The sequence below is a fragment of the Triturus cristatus genome, chromosome 2_2, assembly GCF_964204655.1.
Source record: "Triturus cristatus chromosome 2_2, aTriCri1.1, whole genome shotgun sequence".
Lineage (NCBI taxonomy): Eukaryota > Metazoa > Chordata > Amphibia > Caudata > Salamandridae > Triturus > Triturus cristatus.
The window spans coordinates 263,413,088-263,434,460 of record NC_140582.1 but is presented as its reverse complement, the minus strand read 5'-3'; the positions used below and the strand labels follow the sequence as shown (position 1 = coordinate 263,434,460).

Below are 21,373 nucleotides of genomic sequence, written 5' to 3'. Positions count from 1 at the left end.
TGCTCAAGTCTGTAACTGTGTTTGAGCATGTAACTAACTCTCCCATTTGCTTCACAAAACTATGTTAGGCATGGTTGTGTTGGAGCTTGCAACCTTGATGTCTACTTCAAATAAAATAGTTTTTTCTTTAATCTGTTATTATTGGTTGTTCTTTATGTTAGTTTTGGGAAAATGCAATGTAGTATCATTGATGGTGTTGTGCTGGTGGACTTGGAATATTGTGAGAGAGAGTTTGCTGTCTCTCAAAAAGTTTATAATGTGGGTGTTTGAGTTCAGTTAGTTCAACCTGATCCTTGCTGGCTGGTGGACACAGGGTGGCCCATTTCCTCTGCTTTATTTCTAATAAACTACTCACTACTTTTGGAGGTCCTGGGCAAGGAATATAATGGGGCCCACTGTGTGGAACAACTTAGAATTTTATTACCAATATTTTGCTGATGCAAACCCTTTGTTGGCTAACAATATTTATTTATATGTTAACTGTTAAAATAAAGAACATACACAGAAGTGAGCTAGAGATAAAGTTCGCTTTTCAAGGGGGTCCCCTTGGAAGGTGGAGACCTGGGCAATTGCAACTTTGCCCATGCCTCAAGGCGTTTCTGGGCAGCTTCTGATATTCCAATATTGGAAACCCTTTTGTTGAACTCTAGGCTGCTGTAACGGCATAGGTTACCACCAGCAAGGTGGTGGCAGAATGCATCTAGAAGTTATGAACCACTTGGTATGCTGTACCTAAATTGTACCCCTTCACCTGCAATGCCAAATAGTCTATCACCAGCCCTCTCTCCACTATTTTCTCAAAAATGAATAGGTTGTTCATCTATGCTGGAAACAGAGATATCTTACTCTATGAACTCATCATTACTAGGGGTAGGGAGAGGTTGTGTGTCTACGTAGGGCGTGGTTGATGCTTCTTGATAACAGGCTGTTGACAGGACACCAAGCCAAAAGCCGGAGGTCGCAATCATTTGAGTACCAGTACTTCTTTACTTATTAGTTGATGGGCTAATTTGAAGCTGCGCACCACGCACATAAAGTTCTTTAAAAAAATAGCACCAATGAGAAGGAGTAATGGAGAGTGGCAGACGTGCATAGCAGAACCAAGGAATATGCTATAGTAAGAAAATTTTAGATAATGCAAGGCAGAAGGAAGAAGAACAGAAACATAATGCATGGAATATGGAATTAATAACAATTGAAAAGTGGAGAAAGAGGGTAAATACAAAGTTAAATGGCATGCCTGGAAATCTGAGTTGCAAATTGGTCCTGACAGTGGCCTGATTGTATATCAGCCTTTTAGCTGTCAGGATAGTTCATTAAGATGGAGGTTTGCTGCTGGAACAATCTGGAGGCCATGAATTCAATCCCGGTAAGTCCTACTCCCCTTCAAAAGTGCTTAAAACAAGCACTATTAAATGGGTTAACCGTTATAGTAACATTTGTTATGTACATCGCTTAGAAAAGGCAGAATAAAACAAATAAGTTTGGCTAGCATTACGATAATAAATCTGACTTTCCACAATATATGTATTTCCCTGATGTTAGGAGGACTGGATAGAAGAATAAATCTCACCCACACCCCGTATATGGATGCGCTTTACCCATTTTGTTGGGTTGAAGTTAGAATAGTAAATCTCAATGTCAACATCCCACACCCTCCATATTTTTCGAAAATATTTGTAGGATTGTGTATAGGGTTATTCTTTATAATTTTTTTGTCCTTGGATTTTTATGTTGTCGTTTGAAATTTTAAATAACTACATTAATATTGTGGATTAATTGAAAAAACTGAAAATGTCTGTATAATTATGAATATGTTTAGATATATTTTCATATTTTATATAATTATATTTATTAACAAAATGCATGTTCAAATTGTTGTGTGTTTTTATCGAGGAAAGGTTAATGTAATTTATATTTGTTAAATACTTAATCAAGTTTTTTTGTAAGATTAAAATAATTGGTATAAAAACTGATGTTTAGTTTAATTAAGTACATTTTTTTACATTCTTGTCAACGCATTTAAATTATACAGTTTTTGTAATCTATCTACAGAAGCATTTATAAGAAATATATTTAAAATATTATTTCTCTAAAGTTTATTCAGTATTATTTAAAAATATTTTTTAATGAACTTTTTCAAAATATTGTAGAACGTATTTTTAAAGTCCATATTTTGGGTATGTCGAATAGTTTTTTAAATACTGTTTTGTAGTAGATATATTTTTAGCAGATTATTTGGAATTTACTGTACTTTTTTAACACTCAATATATTTGTACTTCCTATTTTGATATATCCCATAAGTATGCACATTCAATATTATTGTCGTCGATATTCTGACAAAGAGTTGTTAACATCACAATATTTTGGTATTTGATGTTGTGACATACAGCCTGCATGGTATTAGTCAGTAGCCAATGAAATAAAGAATCCTGCAACAATCAAGAAACCTTCCAGCAAATTGCCTAAATTAACTTTATTTTTGTTTTAGTTGTTGAGCTGGCAGTGGTAAAGGGGAGGGATGCGCTGCATAGTGAATTACGTTTATAATGTTCTTTCTCTATGAAATGCTTCCTCATCTGCTGCAGAGTGTGTATTAGCTTAAGGCTTAGAACCTTCACTCAATGTTCCACTCTCTCAGTTGTGCTTGGCAGTTACACTCGGTCACACTGGAACAGAAAGCAAGCCCAGGCACCAAAATAAAAGTGGCCCACACATAGCGACTTAGACAGCTAAAAAAAGTGACCCACATTTGAATATAAGGAAATTTTGAACCTGTAAAAACACGCTGTATAGGTAAATTACAAGATATGGGGAACTGCATGCATTGTGCTTGCAACAGGTAATGTTTGTGGTATTATCAGGAAAATCAACAGTTAAACCCGCCCCACAGGCCAATGAAACAGGCCGACAAACCTCCAAAAAAGCTTACACACTGACCTATCAGACCAGCCTTTGTACCACTGCATGATTGCCATATAGGCCGGACTGACCTTGGAGTTACAGGGATGGCTAGAAGCTGCTAACCCAAATTATCCTGTGACAAACCGGCCATGTCTTTTCCTGGCTCGAATATCTTCCATTGAAACACCACAGTGGTTGTGACTGAGCTGCCAAGTGACTGATGATTGGCAAATTCCCTTCTTTTCACAAATGTTTCCCATAATCTCCAACAAGCAACATCTCTCCTCTCATACTCGCATTTGATTCAACCTGTGTGGGCCACTTCTCCGCAAGTGTTGCCTTAGTGTCTCTCTAGCATATTCTTACAGGGCTCCGACTAAAAGAAACTTGTGCGTTTCTAAAGAGATCTTTGTGTTTCAGGGGGATATGCGTTCAGTCTTATCTTCTGCTGGTTCCCAACTCGTAGTTGTACAATTCTACGCGAAATGGTGTGGTTCATGTAAAGCTATTTTTCCTGCTTTTCAGGTAAGAGCAAAAATTAAATTATCAATGGATAGAAACATTTAATCTACATAGTGATTTTTTTGTAAATGCTAAATACTCCTTTACTTTGTTAAGAGCTTAGATTCCGTTTGAATTTATTTTTGGGTATTGATTGCACAGCATATTGTCTCAATTTCAGTTTTTATCTAAGAAACCACAATCATTGACCAAATGATAGAATCCATGATAGAAACTATTCCCAAGGAAGATACAGTAAACCTACGTGAGTTCTGCACACTGTAGACTTAGGGGCCTATTTTTGAACTACAATTGTAGCAGAGTTAAATAGTACTACTCGTGTACTATGTGCTATTCACAAGCCTACATGAGGAGACTCCCGCCTCTCTTAGATTTTCTGTGCAAAGGTCTCTGTCTCGATTGCAGGTTTGAGACCATCCTTTTTTTAATTACAATAATCTTTATTTGATCTTTGAGTAAAGAGCATAAAGGTACAACATGCAAACATCACAATACAATTTATAATAAAATATTAATTAAAATATTTTATAATTAAAAATCTCATTAAAGAAACAATAAAAAACATCAATAGATGTAATTCAGTGCAGAGTGTACTAAAAAATAAAGGGCCTCATTACGATGGTGGTGGGACCACCACCGTCAGGCCGTCGGTGGCAGTCCCACCTCCATCAGAGGGCGGCCGAATGGAGGGCAAGCGGAGAGACCAACCTCCATGCATCTGACGGGCTCAAGGAGCGTCCAAGAGACTCCAATCCCTACAACAGTGGCACCGCCATAGGAATTACAATGTCCCTTTCCGTCAGCCGTTTCATGGCTGTTGACCCGCTATAAAAGGCAGGTGGAAATTGACTTGGGGGCAATAGCGGGCCCCCTTGTGCCCCTGGCCCTCCAATATGGTCCCTGGGGATCACCCTACATATCCCTGAAGCATGTGACAGGCACCATGCGGTGCTGCCACATAATGCCACATAGTGCAGGGATATGTCAGATGTGTATGTTTTGTACCGCGGTCTGTGCTGCAGCCTACAGCACACACCCCAATACAAGGTATACACATTGAGACCACCTTGAAGGCAGTTACATTGTAATGTGGACAGGGGGACCGCTGACTACTAGTCAGGCGGTCCTGCTTCCCCCACAGCGCCAGTCGGACGTAAGTCAGACTGGCATTGTAACGAGGCCCATAGTGCATAAACATGGTATGATGCTGCCTTCGCACTTATTATTCCTCCATAGTTTTCCTACTGCAAATTGACGCTTCAAGAAAGTAGCATACAACAGAGCAGATTTGATAGCTGCCCAACAACTGGGGGTATACTGAAACCTCTTTACAGGTCTGATAAGCCAGTGTGCTTAAGATATAGTTGAAAAGAATGGTGATAGAATTTACAGAAAAATATCAAATGGAATAGAGATTGCTCCTCCCTTCCATCACAGGGACAAGGAGGCAAGTTGCTATCCCATGCTGTCATCCCCTCAAAAATGCACATTAAACGCCACACTGTACCAGACTGGAATCTAAAAAGGAGAAACCTCTCCCAGCAGATGAGCTCCAGGGTTAAGTACAGGGCGGGATTACTTGTCAATATGCATGTGAACAAATAGAATGTTTACTGAGAACTTCCTCAGTTCTTTGAGAAAGAACATACTCTGCATAACAGGACTTGACCTGCCTCTTGTTAAACTTAGAGAAGGTATCTGGCACAGAGAATATTTGTGGACGACAATGTCCGTGAAGTCTACATTGAATCTCCTTTTAATATTGGTCCTCACCCTCACCCATAACAAGAGGGGCCCATCATTATAGTATCAGAGACTAATGATAAAGTTGCAGCTGGAGGGCAGGAGATTTAACAGCTGACTGCATATTCAATTTTCCTTCACCTCTATGTTGTGAACGTTATGGTATCCTTATATCTCTGCTCCTTGGGTAGCTGTTGGAATGAACTGCAGTCCATAAATATTGAGGTAAGGAGGGATAGTGCTGCTCCCACCTTTCTGAACTAAATTAAAAAGGGATCTCGCCGCCCTCCCTAGCTTCAAGAGTGATGGGTTGACTTGTAATTGCAAAGAATTGGTAGCAAAAAAAGCACCCAAATAGAAAAACCTCTGTACCAAGCTCAAATGCTGCTCTTGCAGTTTAAGGGAGGACAGAGCTTTCCTACTGGGCCCACAGGCATAACATGGGACTTCCCATATTGTTTCTGCATATCAAGATTGCCCATAAAAGGTACACAGGATTCAACCAATGTGAGTAAAGCACTAGGTGTCCTAGCCATCAAGACAGCATCGTTGGCAATTATGAGGGGATGAAGGAATTGGCTATTTTGGTTACGTCCTTAGTAGAGGTAGGCAAATGGGTGCTATGATCAATGATATAGATGATAAAATGGAGGGAGGCTCGAACGCATCCATGACAAACCCCACTGGCCAGTGGGATAAAGTCACAGAGTTCCCCAGGGTGGCCATACCTGACTCCAGCCCCCAGGTTTTTATGTAGGTTATACAGAAAACTAACTAGTGGGCTTCCAACCCAAGGTGGATTAAAATCAACCAAATTTTGCTTCTGTTCATGCAACTGAATATTTGCAATTAAATGCAAGTTTAAGCACTGCTCCACTGTACCTAAACCAGGGCAGAAACCATACTGGCTAGGAGTCAAGATATTATTATCATTGGCCCAAGTCCTTAGGCAGTTGACAATAATTCTTCCCAAAACCTTTATCGAACTATCAATAAGTGAGATTGGCCTGTAACATTTGGAGGATCCCCTATCTCCTTTTTTTAAGTTTGGAACTATAATAGGATGGGTCCAAGACTCTGGGGCCAAGTTACAAAGAGTGTTGTTAAACAAATTAGTAAGGAGAGGTCCCTATGGGTCTAAATTACATTAAAATAGATCCATGGGGATCCCATTCTTCTTGAATTGAAACCTGGAACGGTATGGGATGATCCAAAAGCTTGTGCAGCCTGTCACTACATGCTTTTTCTTCAGGCAAGTAATAGATGGAGGTAAAATGCTTCACCTGCTCTTGGCCCAATATCAATAACTGATTCAGAGGGGCATCCAGCTGAGGGAGCCTATGCACAGATTCCCAGAACACCTTGCTACAGTTCTTGGCAGCCGCAAGTGCCAGCATATACCAGTCCCTTTTGTTCATGTAATGTTTCCTCTCTTTAAGAGTGCATTTATAAGCTTTCTTGGCCTCCTGTACTTCCTCAACATCTCTGGAAATTCCCACTAGAGCTTTCCTCAGTCGACGGTTAGCTGCAGAACAGTTAACATCAAACCACCACGGATGTTATGGGACAGAATTAGCTGGTTTCAACAAATGATCCTTTATGCAGGTGCAAAGGCGATGATAGCAGATAGACAAATCATCCCCAGCATCTTCAGCTAAGCACCCCATGAAAAGTGGCAAATTATTTTTAAGTAAAAGGCCTTAGTGCTGCATTAGGATCTTTAAGAAACCAGACTAATCTCAGCCCGTCTTTTGAGTGTTGATTAATTCCATCCTGCCCTCTGGGTGCTTTATCCCTGTCAAACGGAAGAACTCCTTCAATCAGAAGAGCATTAACTGGCTAACCGAGAACCACCTACTGCTCAACACCTCCAAAACTGAATTCCTTCTCATTTCCCCTCTGAACCACATCCCCAAGCTAGACCTCTAGCTGAATCACCTCACTGCCTTCAACTGCTCCCCCTTCATCATGAACCCTGCCAAATCTCTCGGTTTCACCCTGGACAAGCACCTGAACATGAAGAATTACATCAGCAATGTATGTAAGGGAGCTAATCACTTAATGAGGATACTCAGAAATATCAAACCTTTCCTTCCACAAACTGATTTCAAGCAGGTGGTACAAGCGCTTGTGTATCCTATGTGGCCTCCCCAAATATACCTTGGCCCCACTAAGGGCATCATTGAACACTGCGGCTAGGCTGGTTACAGGTACCAAAAGAAATGCACACATATCCCCAGTCCTAAAATCCCTTAAATGGATGCCCTATGAAGCTCGAATTCAGCTAAAGATTGCCTGTGTGGCGCACAAAACCATCCACTTCAAAACCCCCAGTTACCTAGCGCAAAAGCTTGAATTATCCGGGGGTGGTAGACCTTCAAGAAGTGTTAACACTTTCCTCTTGAAACCACACATCTTTAGCAAAAAAAGAACGTGCCACCATTCCTTATCCGGCGCGGCCCCGAAGATCTGAAACTCTCTTCCACCGGAAGTACGCAGAATCTCCTCCACGGTTGCTTTCAAATTGGAAGCCAAAAAATTCCTAATGAATAAGTAAGTTCTTACCGTAAAAATGGTTAGGATCATATGCTCTAAGTCACTGAGCCTACAACCGTTCGACATCCATTGGTTGCTACTCTCCTTTACCTCATCATATTCCCCCCCTACTGGCCCGCTATGCACCAATTTCGGTATTTTTCTCCCTGATCCCTTTCTCCTGGAAATACTCATGTTTGTTATTCTTATTTTATGTTGATATTGTATTTATAGTTATATTACCTTCATGCCATCCTTTTGTCCTGACTCAGCTGCCGCGTGAAGGACATATTGCCTTTACATCAAAGTGAAGTACACAGAACATTCGACCTCTTGGCAAAATCTGCTTAAAGTAATATATGCAGCCATTGAGGAGATGCCTTGAGCGATACAATTTATATGCGCTGCAACTTCTTGTTGAGAATTAACTGGCGTGGTACAATTCAATAACACAAATTTTGTATGCAGCGATAGGATATATGGCATTCCTTCCCTTTTTTAGAAAAACTTGAATACTTTGGTCGTTTGGTATAATACAGTATACCACCTAAACCTGTGAAATCATCTGGGTCCTTGTACGCTCTCTAAATAGATTGTTTGGACGCTCAGTTTGAAAACTAATTAGTCCTGATGACGACCGTGTCATTATACAACGGTCGAAACGCCATCGACCCATATGCGCCCATAACTAAGGAAGGGCGCATCGTCTTGCTTGTTGTTGTTTCAGTTTTGTCCTGAACTCCCCCTGCTGTGTAATTCCTTTTGCTTGCCACTTGTCTGGTTTTGTATTGTATATTAATTTCTTTATGTACCAGTATATTTTCCTGAGCACACTACTTCAGATTGTTTTTCAAACTATGTATTGAATAAAATGTATATATTTTTATAATATTTTCTATAGGGGTTTTCTGTTCTTTCTTTTTTCCCTTCCCCCTCTCCACCTTTTTCGTTTTTCTTTTTTTCTGGTTCCTTAATGCAATGTTATTGAATGTTTGTGAAAGCTGATATTGATAACTTGAACTGTTAGGATTAATTATCCTTTTGTAAATCGCTCTGGTATCCTGTGGGATCTTGTTCACGCTATATAAAACTTTATAAATAAAATAAATAATTAAATAAATGATGGTTGCCCCACTGGGTTTCTAGTACTGTACCAAAGGAACATCACTGCAAGAGGTTCTTGGAGGCTAATATATAATCCATGACTGATACCTACCCCCCTCCCCTAAAGGTAGGCTTGCTAAATCAATTACATTTACGAGGTCTAACGCGGCACCATATTGCCTCAATCCTGCCCCCTGGCATCCCAAGGTGCGTGATCCACAGTTGAAATATTACTGCCCAGTTGTATTGGCTCATTGCTAAATCTTATCGTTATATCTTCACATAGTAGCAGTTGGGGCTGAAAAGAGCTACCCATCCCTCGTGTTTCCAGTTCCATAATAACGCTGAATAACTCCTTAAATAAACCATCAGGTGAACATGAAAAATCGTTATTATAGAAGTTAACCAGGTGAAAAAAGAAGGTGCTCTGCACGATAAACAGGGCTTGAAATGAATGGCTGGCTGTGTCTGTAATGGAGAGACCTAACCTGAAGTTTAACCTAACACAAATAGAAAGGCCGACCCTTGTCCTCCCAAACAGGGAGGTCTCAGCAGGACGCGAAAAACTGGAAAACTCCCACATGAAATATAGTTGGTAGTCCAGGTCTCCTGCATCGCTATGATATCAAATTTGTTGATAAAGGCCAGCCAATCAGGATTTGTGATCTTATCTTTCAACCCAGACACATTCCAGCAGATCAGGGAAAAGGAATCCCTTGCGCTTGCCACCCCACCTTCATGCCCTTTGCCTGGGATGCATCTCCCTTGGGTACATCGGTAGGCTCACTAATGGACATTTATAAAAGATACCTGCACACAAGCGGTCACTAAGGGCTACCCCAGAATGGCAACTGAGCCATTCATGGGGGGACTAGAAAGAACCTCAGAGCTCTCAGAGCTTGAGACTAAATACAGAATCAGTATTTGAAAGGGATGTGTTTAGGGCATTCCTTCCAAATACCAATTTGGGATGGGATGAATTAATGTTTTGCAAACGAAATCCAGTTGCAAAACATCAATATTTTCTCATCTTCTCAAATGTAGTGCTAACCCATTTACAAACGGGAATGACCCCAGTTGAGTAAAACAATTTCCCATGGACCACTGCCTACTCTTATAAAGTGTTACTTAAACTTTTCATTTGTTTTAGATACATCCTGTTTTCATTTAAGGAAAACAGGCTGCAATAAAAAAAAAGGTTGCTTTATTTTAAAGCAGTCACAGACAATGTGGCCTGCTGACTCCAGCAGGCCGCCATCCCTTTCATGGCTATGAATCATAAGGGGTCTCAATTTGCTCCCTATCGTGTTAATATGCATGAGGTAGGTCGAATTCCGACCCACTACGATTCAATATTTTGTGAACCCACATAGATGAACACTGGTTGGTTCGCATATTACCACAAATACTGCAAACTGAGACCAGTATTTTGTGACTAGTGCTTCACACAACTAGTTTTGATATGGGTCATATCTAAATAGTCTGTAGTTTGGAAGAACTGCTTCCTATATTTCACTGCTGTAAATGTAAAATGATGATATTGCCACTTCCCAAGCATATGAACAGTTTCCGCCACCTTATGTTCCTGACATCCTGCCAAAATCCAAAGGGAAGGGTGTCCCTTGTTACTCCAGAGAAACTGGTGAGCTAACCTAAATACAAAAGAGATGCTCTCAAAGGCAAAGATTAGATACCAAGAACATAAATAATCAATCAATTAAGCACATATTGCATCGTAAACACAACTATGTCAGAATCAATTTGTGTACTTGTCGTATTTTACTTATGCAAAGAAATACAAGAGGAATAATTCATATTTTTATATTGCTAATAAACATTAGGGAGAGGATTTGGCCTAACGGCTAGAGTGGTCGACCTCGAAGCTGAGGAACCAGGTTCAAAACTCGGCAGGGACGCTCAACATTCTGTGATTCCGGTCAAATCACTTAATCTCCCCCTGCCTACCATAAATTAATGTGTGCATCTGTAATGTGACTGGTACTCATGTAAAGCGTTCTGATACCTTCGGGTTGAATTTGCACTGTATAAAACTCTAAAAACAAAACAAAAAAAACTATAGAAGTGCAGTTTGTGAATAGCAATGGGCTTACTATTTTGTGGGTGGGTACATGTCCTTCTATAAACCCCTCTCCAACCCTCCTTACTGCTCCCTTAATCCTTCCCCTTTGGTCAAAAATATTCCCTATTTTCCAGCCACTCCCCTCTGTCCCTCTAACACTTACTACTAAATTGTATACTTACATGTGTGATCTCAGTACATAACAGATAAGCGAGGCAGGGGCATAGACAGCTTATTACTGTTGTGTACTACAAAACGTATTAAAAATACAGTTTGTGAATAAACCCATTGTATAATGCAGATCGTAATTATTTTTGTTTTCATTTATTTTATACCCCAGAAATTGTTTGATATCCATAGGAATATGCATGATATAATCTTCAATATACAGCTGCACTTTTGTTGGCGTGTCTCACAGATAAAAGAATGGTGTGGGGGGCATCATGTACACCCAGACAGACGAGAAGGCACTTATTACACAACGGCACACTCTTCCTGGATTCTCTTGGTGGAACATATGGCCAGGACCCACTCAGATCACGCCCCTATTCGCATGACGATTTCGCCTCCTGACTCTATTGCCACTCCGCGATGCTAGCGACTCATGCCTGATGCGCTATTAGATGCCGTCTTCCAGGCTGAACTGGGGAACGAAATAACTTAATTTTTTATTCGAAATAAGGGCTCGGACATGCATATGAGCACAATCTGGGAAGCTTTTAAAGCTACTATGCGCGGCTTTTGTATCTCAAAAAGCTTCGGAGTCCTCAGAGACATCCAACGTAGCCTCCACCAGCTTGAAGGGGAATTGAGACCGGTGGCAAATGACCCCTGGCGGGACACATCAGGGGCCTAGCGAATCACATTAAGGGACAAACTTACTGAGTACAACATCACAGCGGAGCGAGAAGCTCACTTTCGCTGCAAGTACTTCACGGCCCGCAAATATGGTGAGGGAGAGAGACCTGGGTGGGCACTTGCGATGGAACTTCGCCTACCCCGCTTTTCCTACTACATTCTAGACATAGTAGATAGCATTGGAGTGCGTCATAGAGATAGTCATGCAATTCTACATACTTTCACTCAGTTTTACACTGACCTCTACAGCACTTGCAGGACTGAACCTCCTGACCTCTCTCAATATTTGGAAGATGTAGCACTTGGATGGCTAGGGGACACTCAAACGGAGTTCTTAGCTGAGCCTTTTGAAGATAATGAGTTGCGTGCTGCAATAATGCAGATGAAATCAGGGAAGGCCCCGGACTCGGACGGTCTCCCCATCGACTTTTACAAAACTTACCTCGACCAGCTACTTCCTGTGTTGAAGGAGGTGTACATGGAAGCCCAGGAACTACAGATCCTTCCAGGCTTGATGAGAGTGGCACTCATAACTTCTCTCCTGAAACCTGGCAAGCCCGCAGACCTCTGCGATTCCTATTGGCCCCTCTCTCTCATCAATACGGATGTAAAAATCCTTGCCATGGTACTAGCTAACCTCCTCAGCCTCCTGATGGTCTGAAGCTGGTCTTGCCAGATCAGGCTGACTTTATCCCGGTTAGGGCAACTTCCCACATCCTTTGTACCCTATTCTCCATACTACAGACTGTGGACCCACAACTGGCACTAGTGGCGGTCTTTTTAGATGCCACGAAGGCCTTTGACTCTGTGGAATGGGATTACCTGTTCATTATTCATCAATCCATGGGGCTTCCCAAAGGTTTTTTAGCATGGATACGCCTTATGCGATTGAGGTCTCAGATAGGCAACATCGTATGGCGGTAGATAAATGTTATCCAGTGTTGCCAACTTCCCCTACGGAGAAAAATTTGGACCCTGAAAAGGATTCTTTAATGTCCCATCTGATGAGATTACCCCCGCCCTATGCGCAGGGAGCTAATGCACCTTTTGGATTACCAAACCGCCTGCTCCCGGAGCGAATGCACCTTTATTATTAGCACCTGCCCCGCCTGTTCCGCCTGTTGTCCCACCTGTCGCTCCTCAATCGGTTCCTGCACCCCCACCACAGCTTTCTCTGGTATTACCGAGCTCTCCCTTACCTTCGGTTCACTTCGTAAATGTTACTCCCTCTTCTGCCCCGCCTAATATTCTGTCTCCTGTCCTAATGACGAATTCTCCCTCCGCTCGGAGGCGAATGATCGATACCGTTTCTGGCCTTTTGTCCCCTCTCTTTGGGACATTTCAAATGACCCCTGTTCCTCCTCGTAGACAAACTCGTAGTCAGCTCCCAGGTCCAGAGGAACGGGAAGTGCTAGACCTTCAAGCCCGAAGGTGGATCACGAATGGCCCCCAGTATAGTGTGCAAGATATTATGGTCACCTTTCAGCAGTGGGAGGCGCCAACGCAGAGATATGTTTTCGATGCTATGTGTAACGTTTTAAGTCAAGAGTGGGAGGATATGGAATTGGGACGAGCCCCTCAGGGCCTGCTCGATGTACAGGCCGAGTTTGATAAAGGGCTGATTGTGGGCGCAGAGGTTGAGGACGCGGTAGGAACGCTTGTCACTTTTAGAATGATGCTTGCCTGCCGGTCCTTGCCAAAACGCGATTCGTCCGTCAGGCGAAAATTAAAACACTCTCCCATGAGAGAGGTTCCCCCAGTGTGGAGAGAGGAGGTTGCAGCTCAGGGTGGCAATGCTCTTATACCTGCTCACTTTCAACGTGTGTGGGTACACGTTCCGTGGAAACGATCTGAGGTATTGGCCCTTAAGCAGTCGTTACCGGACCCCCGTAAATATCCTGCTGGGTACTACAAAGAGTTGTCCCAAACTGTCGATGCATGTATTATGAATTTGGCCGATATAGACATGCTAATGGGTAATGTGGTCCCACAACCGTTATGGCTAGGATTCGGGAGGAGGACCATGTGGGGTAACTGGGGGGTGATTGGGCTGCCATACTCGCCGCGGACAGACTCCAAGTGGGTGGTGCCAAACCTGAGGCTCTAATTACAGAACTCCCAGCTAGGATCATTGCCTTACTGAAAACTATGATGCCACCTCTGCGAGTTAATTGGGATAAGTTAGCAGCTTGTAAGCAGAAAGCCGATGAAAACGTCTCTGATTTCTTCACTCGTTTTGAGGAGACGTTCATCGATCATAGTGGTCAGGATATGTGCACGGAAGGTGGCCAACGGTTGTTTGTAGACAAATTTGTGTCAAATTTGGTTCCGGAAATATCTAATAAATTGAAGAATTCTGAAAGTGCGTGGGCGGTCTCCTCTTCGGCCCAGATATTGGCTACTGCCCAGTACTATGAAAATAGGGATAAAGAGGAAAGAGAGAAACTTGATAAAAAGACCAAAGAGTTGAAAACAAAAGTTCTTTTGCTACAAGCTCATCCTCCTCGCCCTGCCCAATGTGAATATCAGCCGTCTCCCCAATTCCAGAGACAGTTGCAGAGGTCTGGGCCTTTCGTTACCCGACCCCCACTGGGCCAAAATCAATGCGCTTACTGTAAAGAAGAAGGCCATTTAAAGTATAATTGCCCGGTTTTGTTACAGCGCACAAGCGGTATTCCCGCGTCACGAGGCCAGGGTGGTTATCAGTCAGCACCAAGAGGTAGAGGACGAGGTACGCTGCCTAATAACCAACGTTCCATGCCCCCTGGAAACTCCACGAATTGTTTTGATCAGCAAAATGTTCAGCCTACCAACTATTACAACAGTGATTACTATACTGAGGATGAGAGTCAGAATTCCCAACCTAGCTAGGACAGCCATGGACAAAGTAAGGGAGTAGTATCAGTTCCAGTGGACCAAAGCGGGCCTTATGTTGATGTGGAAGCCCTAGGTGTTACAGAGCCATTCCTATTTGACACTGGTGCAACAAAGAGCTCTATGATTCACTCTAAAATCCCTAGGGCACCTTTGTCTGGCTGTACAAATGTTTCTGTAGGGTTTTCTGGCGCCCCAGTTCAAAACCCAGTTTCATGCCCTTTGCCCATTTCAATAGGTCCTTACAAATTGGAGGCCCCGCTCCTTTTAACAACTGGTTGTGGTGAAAATTTGTTGGGCTTGGATTTATTGAAGAGATTGTATGCGACATTACACTGTTCCCCTTCTGGTGTACGTCTTACCTTAGGTAAGAAATTGACCTCACCGATGTACTTGTCTAAAGATCAGCTTCCCCCTGAATTACAATCTCTTCCAGACACCCTCTGGGCCACCGGCCCCAATGATGTGGGCCTCCTGCGGATTCCTCCCTACATTGTAACACTCAAGCCTAATACTAAATTTCCTCGCATTACACAATATAAAATTTCCAGTGACGGCGAAAAAGCTCTTTTGACTATAGTTCATGACTTGGTACAAAATGATGTGGTCGAAGAGACTAGGGGAAATGTATGTAATAGCCCTGTCCTGCCTGTTTTTAAACAAACCAACCCTTCTCAGCCACCTGTCTATCGTTTTGTGATTGATCTCAGAGAGGTCAACAAGATTGTGGTACCTCAATTCCCTGTTGTCCCGGATATTAATGCCCTGCTGACAATGATACCAGCCTCAGCTTCCTGGTTTTCCGTCATTGACCTCAAAAATGCTTTCTTCAGCATTCCCATTGCTGAGGAAAGTAGGGATATTTTTGGCTTCTCCTTAGCAGGCCGAAGCTTCCGGTTCAAGCGAGCTCCTCAAGGCTATTGCGAGAGCCCCTCCATTTATAGTCAAGTATTGAAATCACAGCTCGATACTTTGTGTTTACCACCAGGGGCCACTCTCATTCAATATGTGGAGGACCTGTTGGTTGCAGCAGATTCTGAAGACACTTGTAAAAAGGCTACCATTTCACTGTTACGCCACTTATCTGACCACAACCACAAGGTTTCAACATCAAAATTGCAATATTGCTGCCAAGAGGTTACCTACCTAGGTCATCTCTTGTCAAAGGAGGGACGGTGATTGACCCCAGAACGTATCCAAGCAATTGCCCAAATGCCTATTCCATGTACGCAAAAAGAGGTGCGTGCCTTTTTGGGTATTACCTCTTATTGTAGACAATGGATCCCCAATTTTTCCCTTCTGGCAAAACCTTTGTTGGCACTCACTCTTAAAGATACACCACACCCGCTTCCATGGACTGCGGAATGTCAGAAAAATGTCACTGATTTACGCACTGCCTTGTGCTCTGCCCCTGTGTAAGGTACTCCTGATTACAGTAAGTCTTTCACACTCTATGTTCATGAGAAAGAAGGTTGCGCGTTATCAGTTTTAACGCAACGATTTGGGGAAAAGCAACGCCCCTGTGCCTATTTTTCGGCCATGTTAGATCCAGTGGCCAAGGCATTACCTAGCTGTTTGAGGGCTACAGCAGCAGCGGCAGTTTCCATTCGCCAGTCTGCTGGATTGGTATAAGATAATATCCTTATTGTCATGGTGCCGCATGCAGTAGACACCCTCCTAAATAGAACAAAGACCCAACACCTCACGAGTGCACGCCTTTCGGGGTACGAATTGACGCTCTTGGCTAGCCACATACACATTAAGCGATGTAATACCTTGAACCCGGCAACATTGCTGCCAATTCCAATAGAAAATGACACTCAGGAGCAACACGACTGCTTCCTCCGCACGGAGGAAGAGACAAAAAGCAGAGTTGATTTAAAGGATACTCCACTCCCGGACCCGGATGGGACCTTATGGGTGGACGGTTCTTGTTTTAAGCTTCCCAATGGTGAAACGACCTCAGCCTATGCAGTCACTACCTTATACACTGTTGTAGAAACAGCGCGTATTATACATAACTCAGCCCAGGCAGCTGAATTGATAGCACTGACTAGAGCTTGTGTGTTGGCTGAAGGAAAAAGGGTGAATGTGTATACTGATAGTCAGTATGCGTTTGGAGTGGCCCATAGTTTTGGCCGCCTGTGGAAGGAAAGAGGGTTTCTCACATCCCATGGCACTAAGATACAGCATGGCCAATTGGTAAATGACCTCCTTGAATCACTCACCTTGCCCACTCAGATAGCGATTGTGAAGTGTAGTGCACATAAGAAGATCACTGATGATGTAGGTCAAGGAAATGCTTTCGCAGACCACATAGCGAAAGGGACAGCTAGAGACACTACAAGCCGCATGTATGTTGCGGGCTCTGCTAGATGGGTTGCACAAGGAGGGATGTGTGAGAATACTGTGGACAGTGTGAAAATGATCCAGGCAGAGGCCACAGAGAAAGAATTGAGTACGTGGAAAGAAAGTAGATTGGATGTGACAGGGTGCTGGACAGACTTTGTAAACAAGAGAGGGACTGATGGGCTTTTATTCAAGGAGGTCCAGCATACATGCCCAGTTAATCATGTGTAAAGAAAAGAGTATGCAGTTCCTCAAAGAAAAGGCGGGGGGGTGCCAAAGGAAAGAAGAGACCGTAAAGCAGAGGAATACCTCTATTCGGAACTAGGGTCCTCACACACCCAGCAAGCTAGGTGTCATGCTTCATCATATGGACCTGCTCCTCGTCGGGCCGGCGCTGCAATGCCCGACGGGCACCCTAAAAGGGGCTCTTTGGCGGAGATCTTCAGTTCCTGGCCGTATGATGCAGTGTGTGTGAGAGGGACCTAGTGGTGTAGATGTGAGTGCAGGTAAGTGAATTAAAACAAGTTAGAGAGTCCAAAAATAATTTTATTGGGGATGGCTCTCTACCTGAATAAAAATGTGTGGGAGCAGAATGGCAGCTAACTGATGTTAAGATTCAGTTTGGCTATGCTCATCTGCGCTGGTCGACATGTTTCTTGCCTGATGGTCCTATTGATCCGTGGCAATTCCTCAGGACCTAAAAAAACTGTCAGTAATCTACACTGGGTGGTAAGTACAGCTGTTACCTACTACCTGTTGTTAGGAAACGGTCTCGCCATCTGCCTAGGGAAACCTAAAGGAAGAGAAGATCATAAGCAAGGCATCCCAAGCAGAGGCAATGTAAAAAGTGGATGTATTACACAGGTCTAGTTCACAAAGTGATATAAACCCCCTATTGACTAAATGATCTAACATGACGTCTATATTCACCATGTGCCAGTGACTCTATACAGTAAGTAGTGATAGACCTACAGCTAGTGAAATTAAAAACCAATTAAAAATTAAAACAGAAGACTGTAATTCACATGTTATCCAAATCGATACTAGGATAGAGTGACTAAGGTGTTCTAGAGGCTCAAGGTGAAACTCATGGGACACTCACCTAATATGGTTTAGTACCATACTCCTATCCGTGGCCGTGGCGCCACCTGGACACCAAGACTCTGGTGTCCTAGTGAAAAACAAAGTGATACATGGGGTGACAACAACTGGTCCGACAAGTATTTACGGCAAATATAAATATCAACTCTAAAGCCCATGTGTGGTCCTGTTGCATGAGCTGCTGTGATGCGAGTCTCAGGCCGCTGGAGGTAATCAGATGATGGGATAGCACCGCGGAGCAAACTTAAAGATAAAGAAGAAGTCACAACAATTGTTAATGCCCAGCCGGTCAGGGTATCAGCCAGTAGAAACCGCGTGACCGTTGACTAATGGCACCAATTCACACTCACTCGTACCACTCGGAGAGTCCGGGGCAAGTCCGGATCTGCCGTGAGTGTAAACCGGCAAAATATCAAGGAACCACCAGCTCTCCCCAGTATCGAGCGAGATGCGTAATTCCGCCCATAGTATGTGTCCCGTGTCACTCACTAGCGAGATATGGTGACAGAATCTAGAATGGAGCAGGCACTGACAACACTGTGTCAAAGTCATGTATTGTCAGTTTGGCGGCGGAGATAAGATCACCAAAAGATATCCCAATCAATGCTGACAGCGCAAACACACCACTCACCTGACCAGTCAATAGCCTCAGGGCGTGCAGTCATATCGCCGATCTACTTACTTTGAGGTTGTTGCAGGAAGGGCTGTCAACCTACCCTCGCGCCACTCGACCCGGGAATACTGATGGCCGGTGTGGTGCCAAAACAGATATACCGGCTGAATCGTTTAGCGGAGGGCGTGTCTAGTACCCGGAAGTTTGTAGAATGCGTGAGTATGGACAAAGCCTCGCATGAGAGTGTCAGACAACGGCGGCCATCTTGGAATGGTGTCTAAGTACATACAAGTCTGAGTAACCCTTGGAAAACGAGTATGGTAATTAAGTTGAAAAACATGGCCGGAATCCCACATAGGGTGTCAAATACAGCGGCCATCTTGGAATGGTGTCTATGTACATTCAAGTCTAAGTAACCCTTAGAAAACGAGTATGGTAGTTAAGTTGGACAGCATGGCCGGAATCCCACATAGGGTGTCAAATACAGCGGCCATCATGGAACGGTGTCTGTATACACTGGAATCTAAGGGACCCTCTAGATATGGGGGTAATAGTAACCAGGTGAGGACACGGAAAGTATAAGCCGCTAAAAACCGTGGAAGACTGCTTTATCTGTCCATAAGTGCTGCCCACGGGATCTGATCATTTAAGCCTTCTCGGTCTGTCTTAAGGCGATGCACCCATCGCTGTTCGATCTTGAACAGTGCTCTCTGTGTAATCTTAGGATGTGCCTCAAGGATTACCCATCTAAGGGAGTCTGGTGTGTGGTTGTTTTCTTTGCAGTGGGTGTACAATTTAGTAGTGACTCTCTGACATCTCACATTGCTCTTGTGCTCAGTTATGCGTGTTTTTACTGTTCGCATGGTCATGCCTATATATCTCTGTTCACAGGGGCAGGTAATTAAATAAATACACTGCGCGGTGTTGCAATTGGTATGACGTTGTAGCCTCCATGTGAATGAGTCTGAAAAAACCACCTCTTTAGTCACCGAAGTTTGATGGCATACAGCACAGGATCCACAGGGGTAGTGTCCTCTCACAGGTGGGAGACCCCAGAGAGTGCTTTGGTCATGGTGGTGAGTCTGTCTAGGCCTCGTGTTGATAAGAATATCTTTCAGATTTTGTGTGCGCTTGAATGCAAAGCGAGGGGGCGGGGGCTTCAATTAAGTAGTCATTGGTGTTAGAACAGTTCCTCCTCAGTTCCCCCAACGTGCCACCTTGGTGGCAATCGAGAATGCCCTTATGAAAGAGGAATGGACATCACCTACCCCTATTCCCTTTGTGATGGAGTGCGCCACACTGGCTCTAACTGAAAACTACTTTGAGTATAATTCACAGCTATTCCACCAATCACAGGGTACATCGATGGGTAGCACCTTCGCCCCTAGTGTGGCCTGTATTTACATGGCCAGCTTTGAGGAGGAAGTCATCAGGCACCCCAGTAATCCCTTTATCATCAATCTAACTTTGTGGAGGCGTTTTATTGATGACATTTTGATCTTCTGGAAGGGGGACCAGCAGACATGCCTAGCATTTTGCGATTGGATCAATGCCCAGAACCCGTTCCTGAAATTTACACACACTATCTCTGACTCTAATGTACCCTTCTTGGATCTCATGGTCACACTAGGGGACACAAGCCTGAGCACCACGCTTTACAAAAAGCCTACTGATAGGAATAGTTTACTCTTATACAGTAGCCATCACCCCAAGGCCCTTAGGGATAATTTACCCTTTGGGCAATTCCTCCGCCTGAGGAGGAACTGTTCTAACACCAATGACTACTTAATTGAAGCTGACCAGTTGAGTAAAAACCTCAGGATAAGAGGCTACCCTGAGCGCCAAGTAAAAAACTCATTGAAAAGGGCTCGCAATAACCCGCGAGAAGTTCTGCTACAAACTAACAATAAGGAGAGGACAGAAACTTTAACCTGTGTCACATCCTTTACTCCCAATTCCACTACCATCAAGGGTATAATTAAGAAGCATTGGGGAATACTCACTGCAGGTGACCTCACTATCCCGCCCCCTCGCTTTGCATTCAAGCGCACACAAAATCTGAAAGATATTCTTATCAACACGAGGCCTAGACAGACTCACCACCATGACCAAAGCACTCTCTGGGGTCTCCCACCTGTGAGAGGACACTACCCCTGTGGATCCTGTGCTGTATGCCATCAAACTTCGGTGACTAAAGAGGTGGTTTTTTCAGACTCATTCACATGGAGGCTACAACGTCATACCAATTGCAACACCGCGCAGTGTATTTATTTAATTACCTGCCCCTGTGAACAGAGATATATAGGCATGACCATGCGAACAGTAAAAACACGCATAACTGAGCACAAGAGCAATGTGAGATGTCAGAGAGTCACTACTAAATTGTACACCCACTGCAAAGAAAACAACCACACACCAGACTCCCTTAGATGGGTAATCCTTGAGGCACATCCTAAGATTACACAGAGAGCACTGTTCAAGATCGAACAGCGATGGGTGCATCGCCTTAAGACAGACCGAGAAGGCTTAAATGATCAGATCCCGTGGGCAGCACTTATGGACAGATAAAGCAGTCTTCCACGGTTTTTAGCGGCTTATACTTTCCGTGTCCTCACCTGGTTACTATTACCCCCATATCTAGAGGGTCCCTTAGATTCCAGTGTATACAGACACCGTTCCATGATGGCCG

At 43.6% G+C, this 21,373-nt stretch overlaps 1 protein-coding gene across 1 annotated transcript in view; it reads left to right on the top strand.

The window, feature by feature from the left end:
• Positions 1-21,373, top strand: part of LOC146862125 (thioredoxin-like) — a 384,836-nt gene that overhangs the window by 26,177 nt on the left and 337,286 nt on the right. The window contains exon 2 of the mRNA XM_085643221.1: positions 3,326-3,430. Coding sequence (XP_085499347.1) covers positions 3,326-3,430 — 105 coding nt within the window. The remainder of the gene's footprint in view (positions 1-3,325; positions 3,431-21,373) is intronic.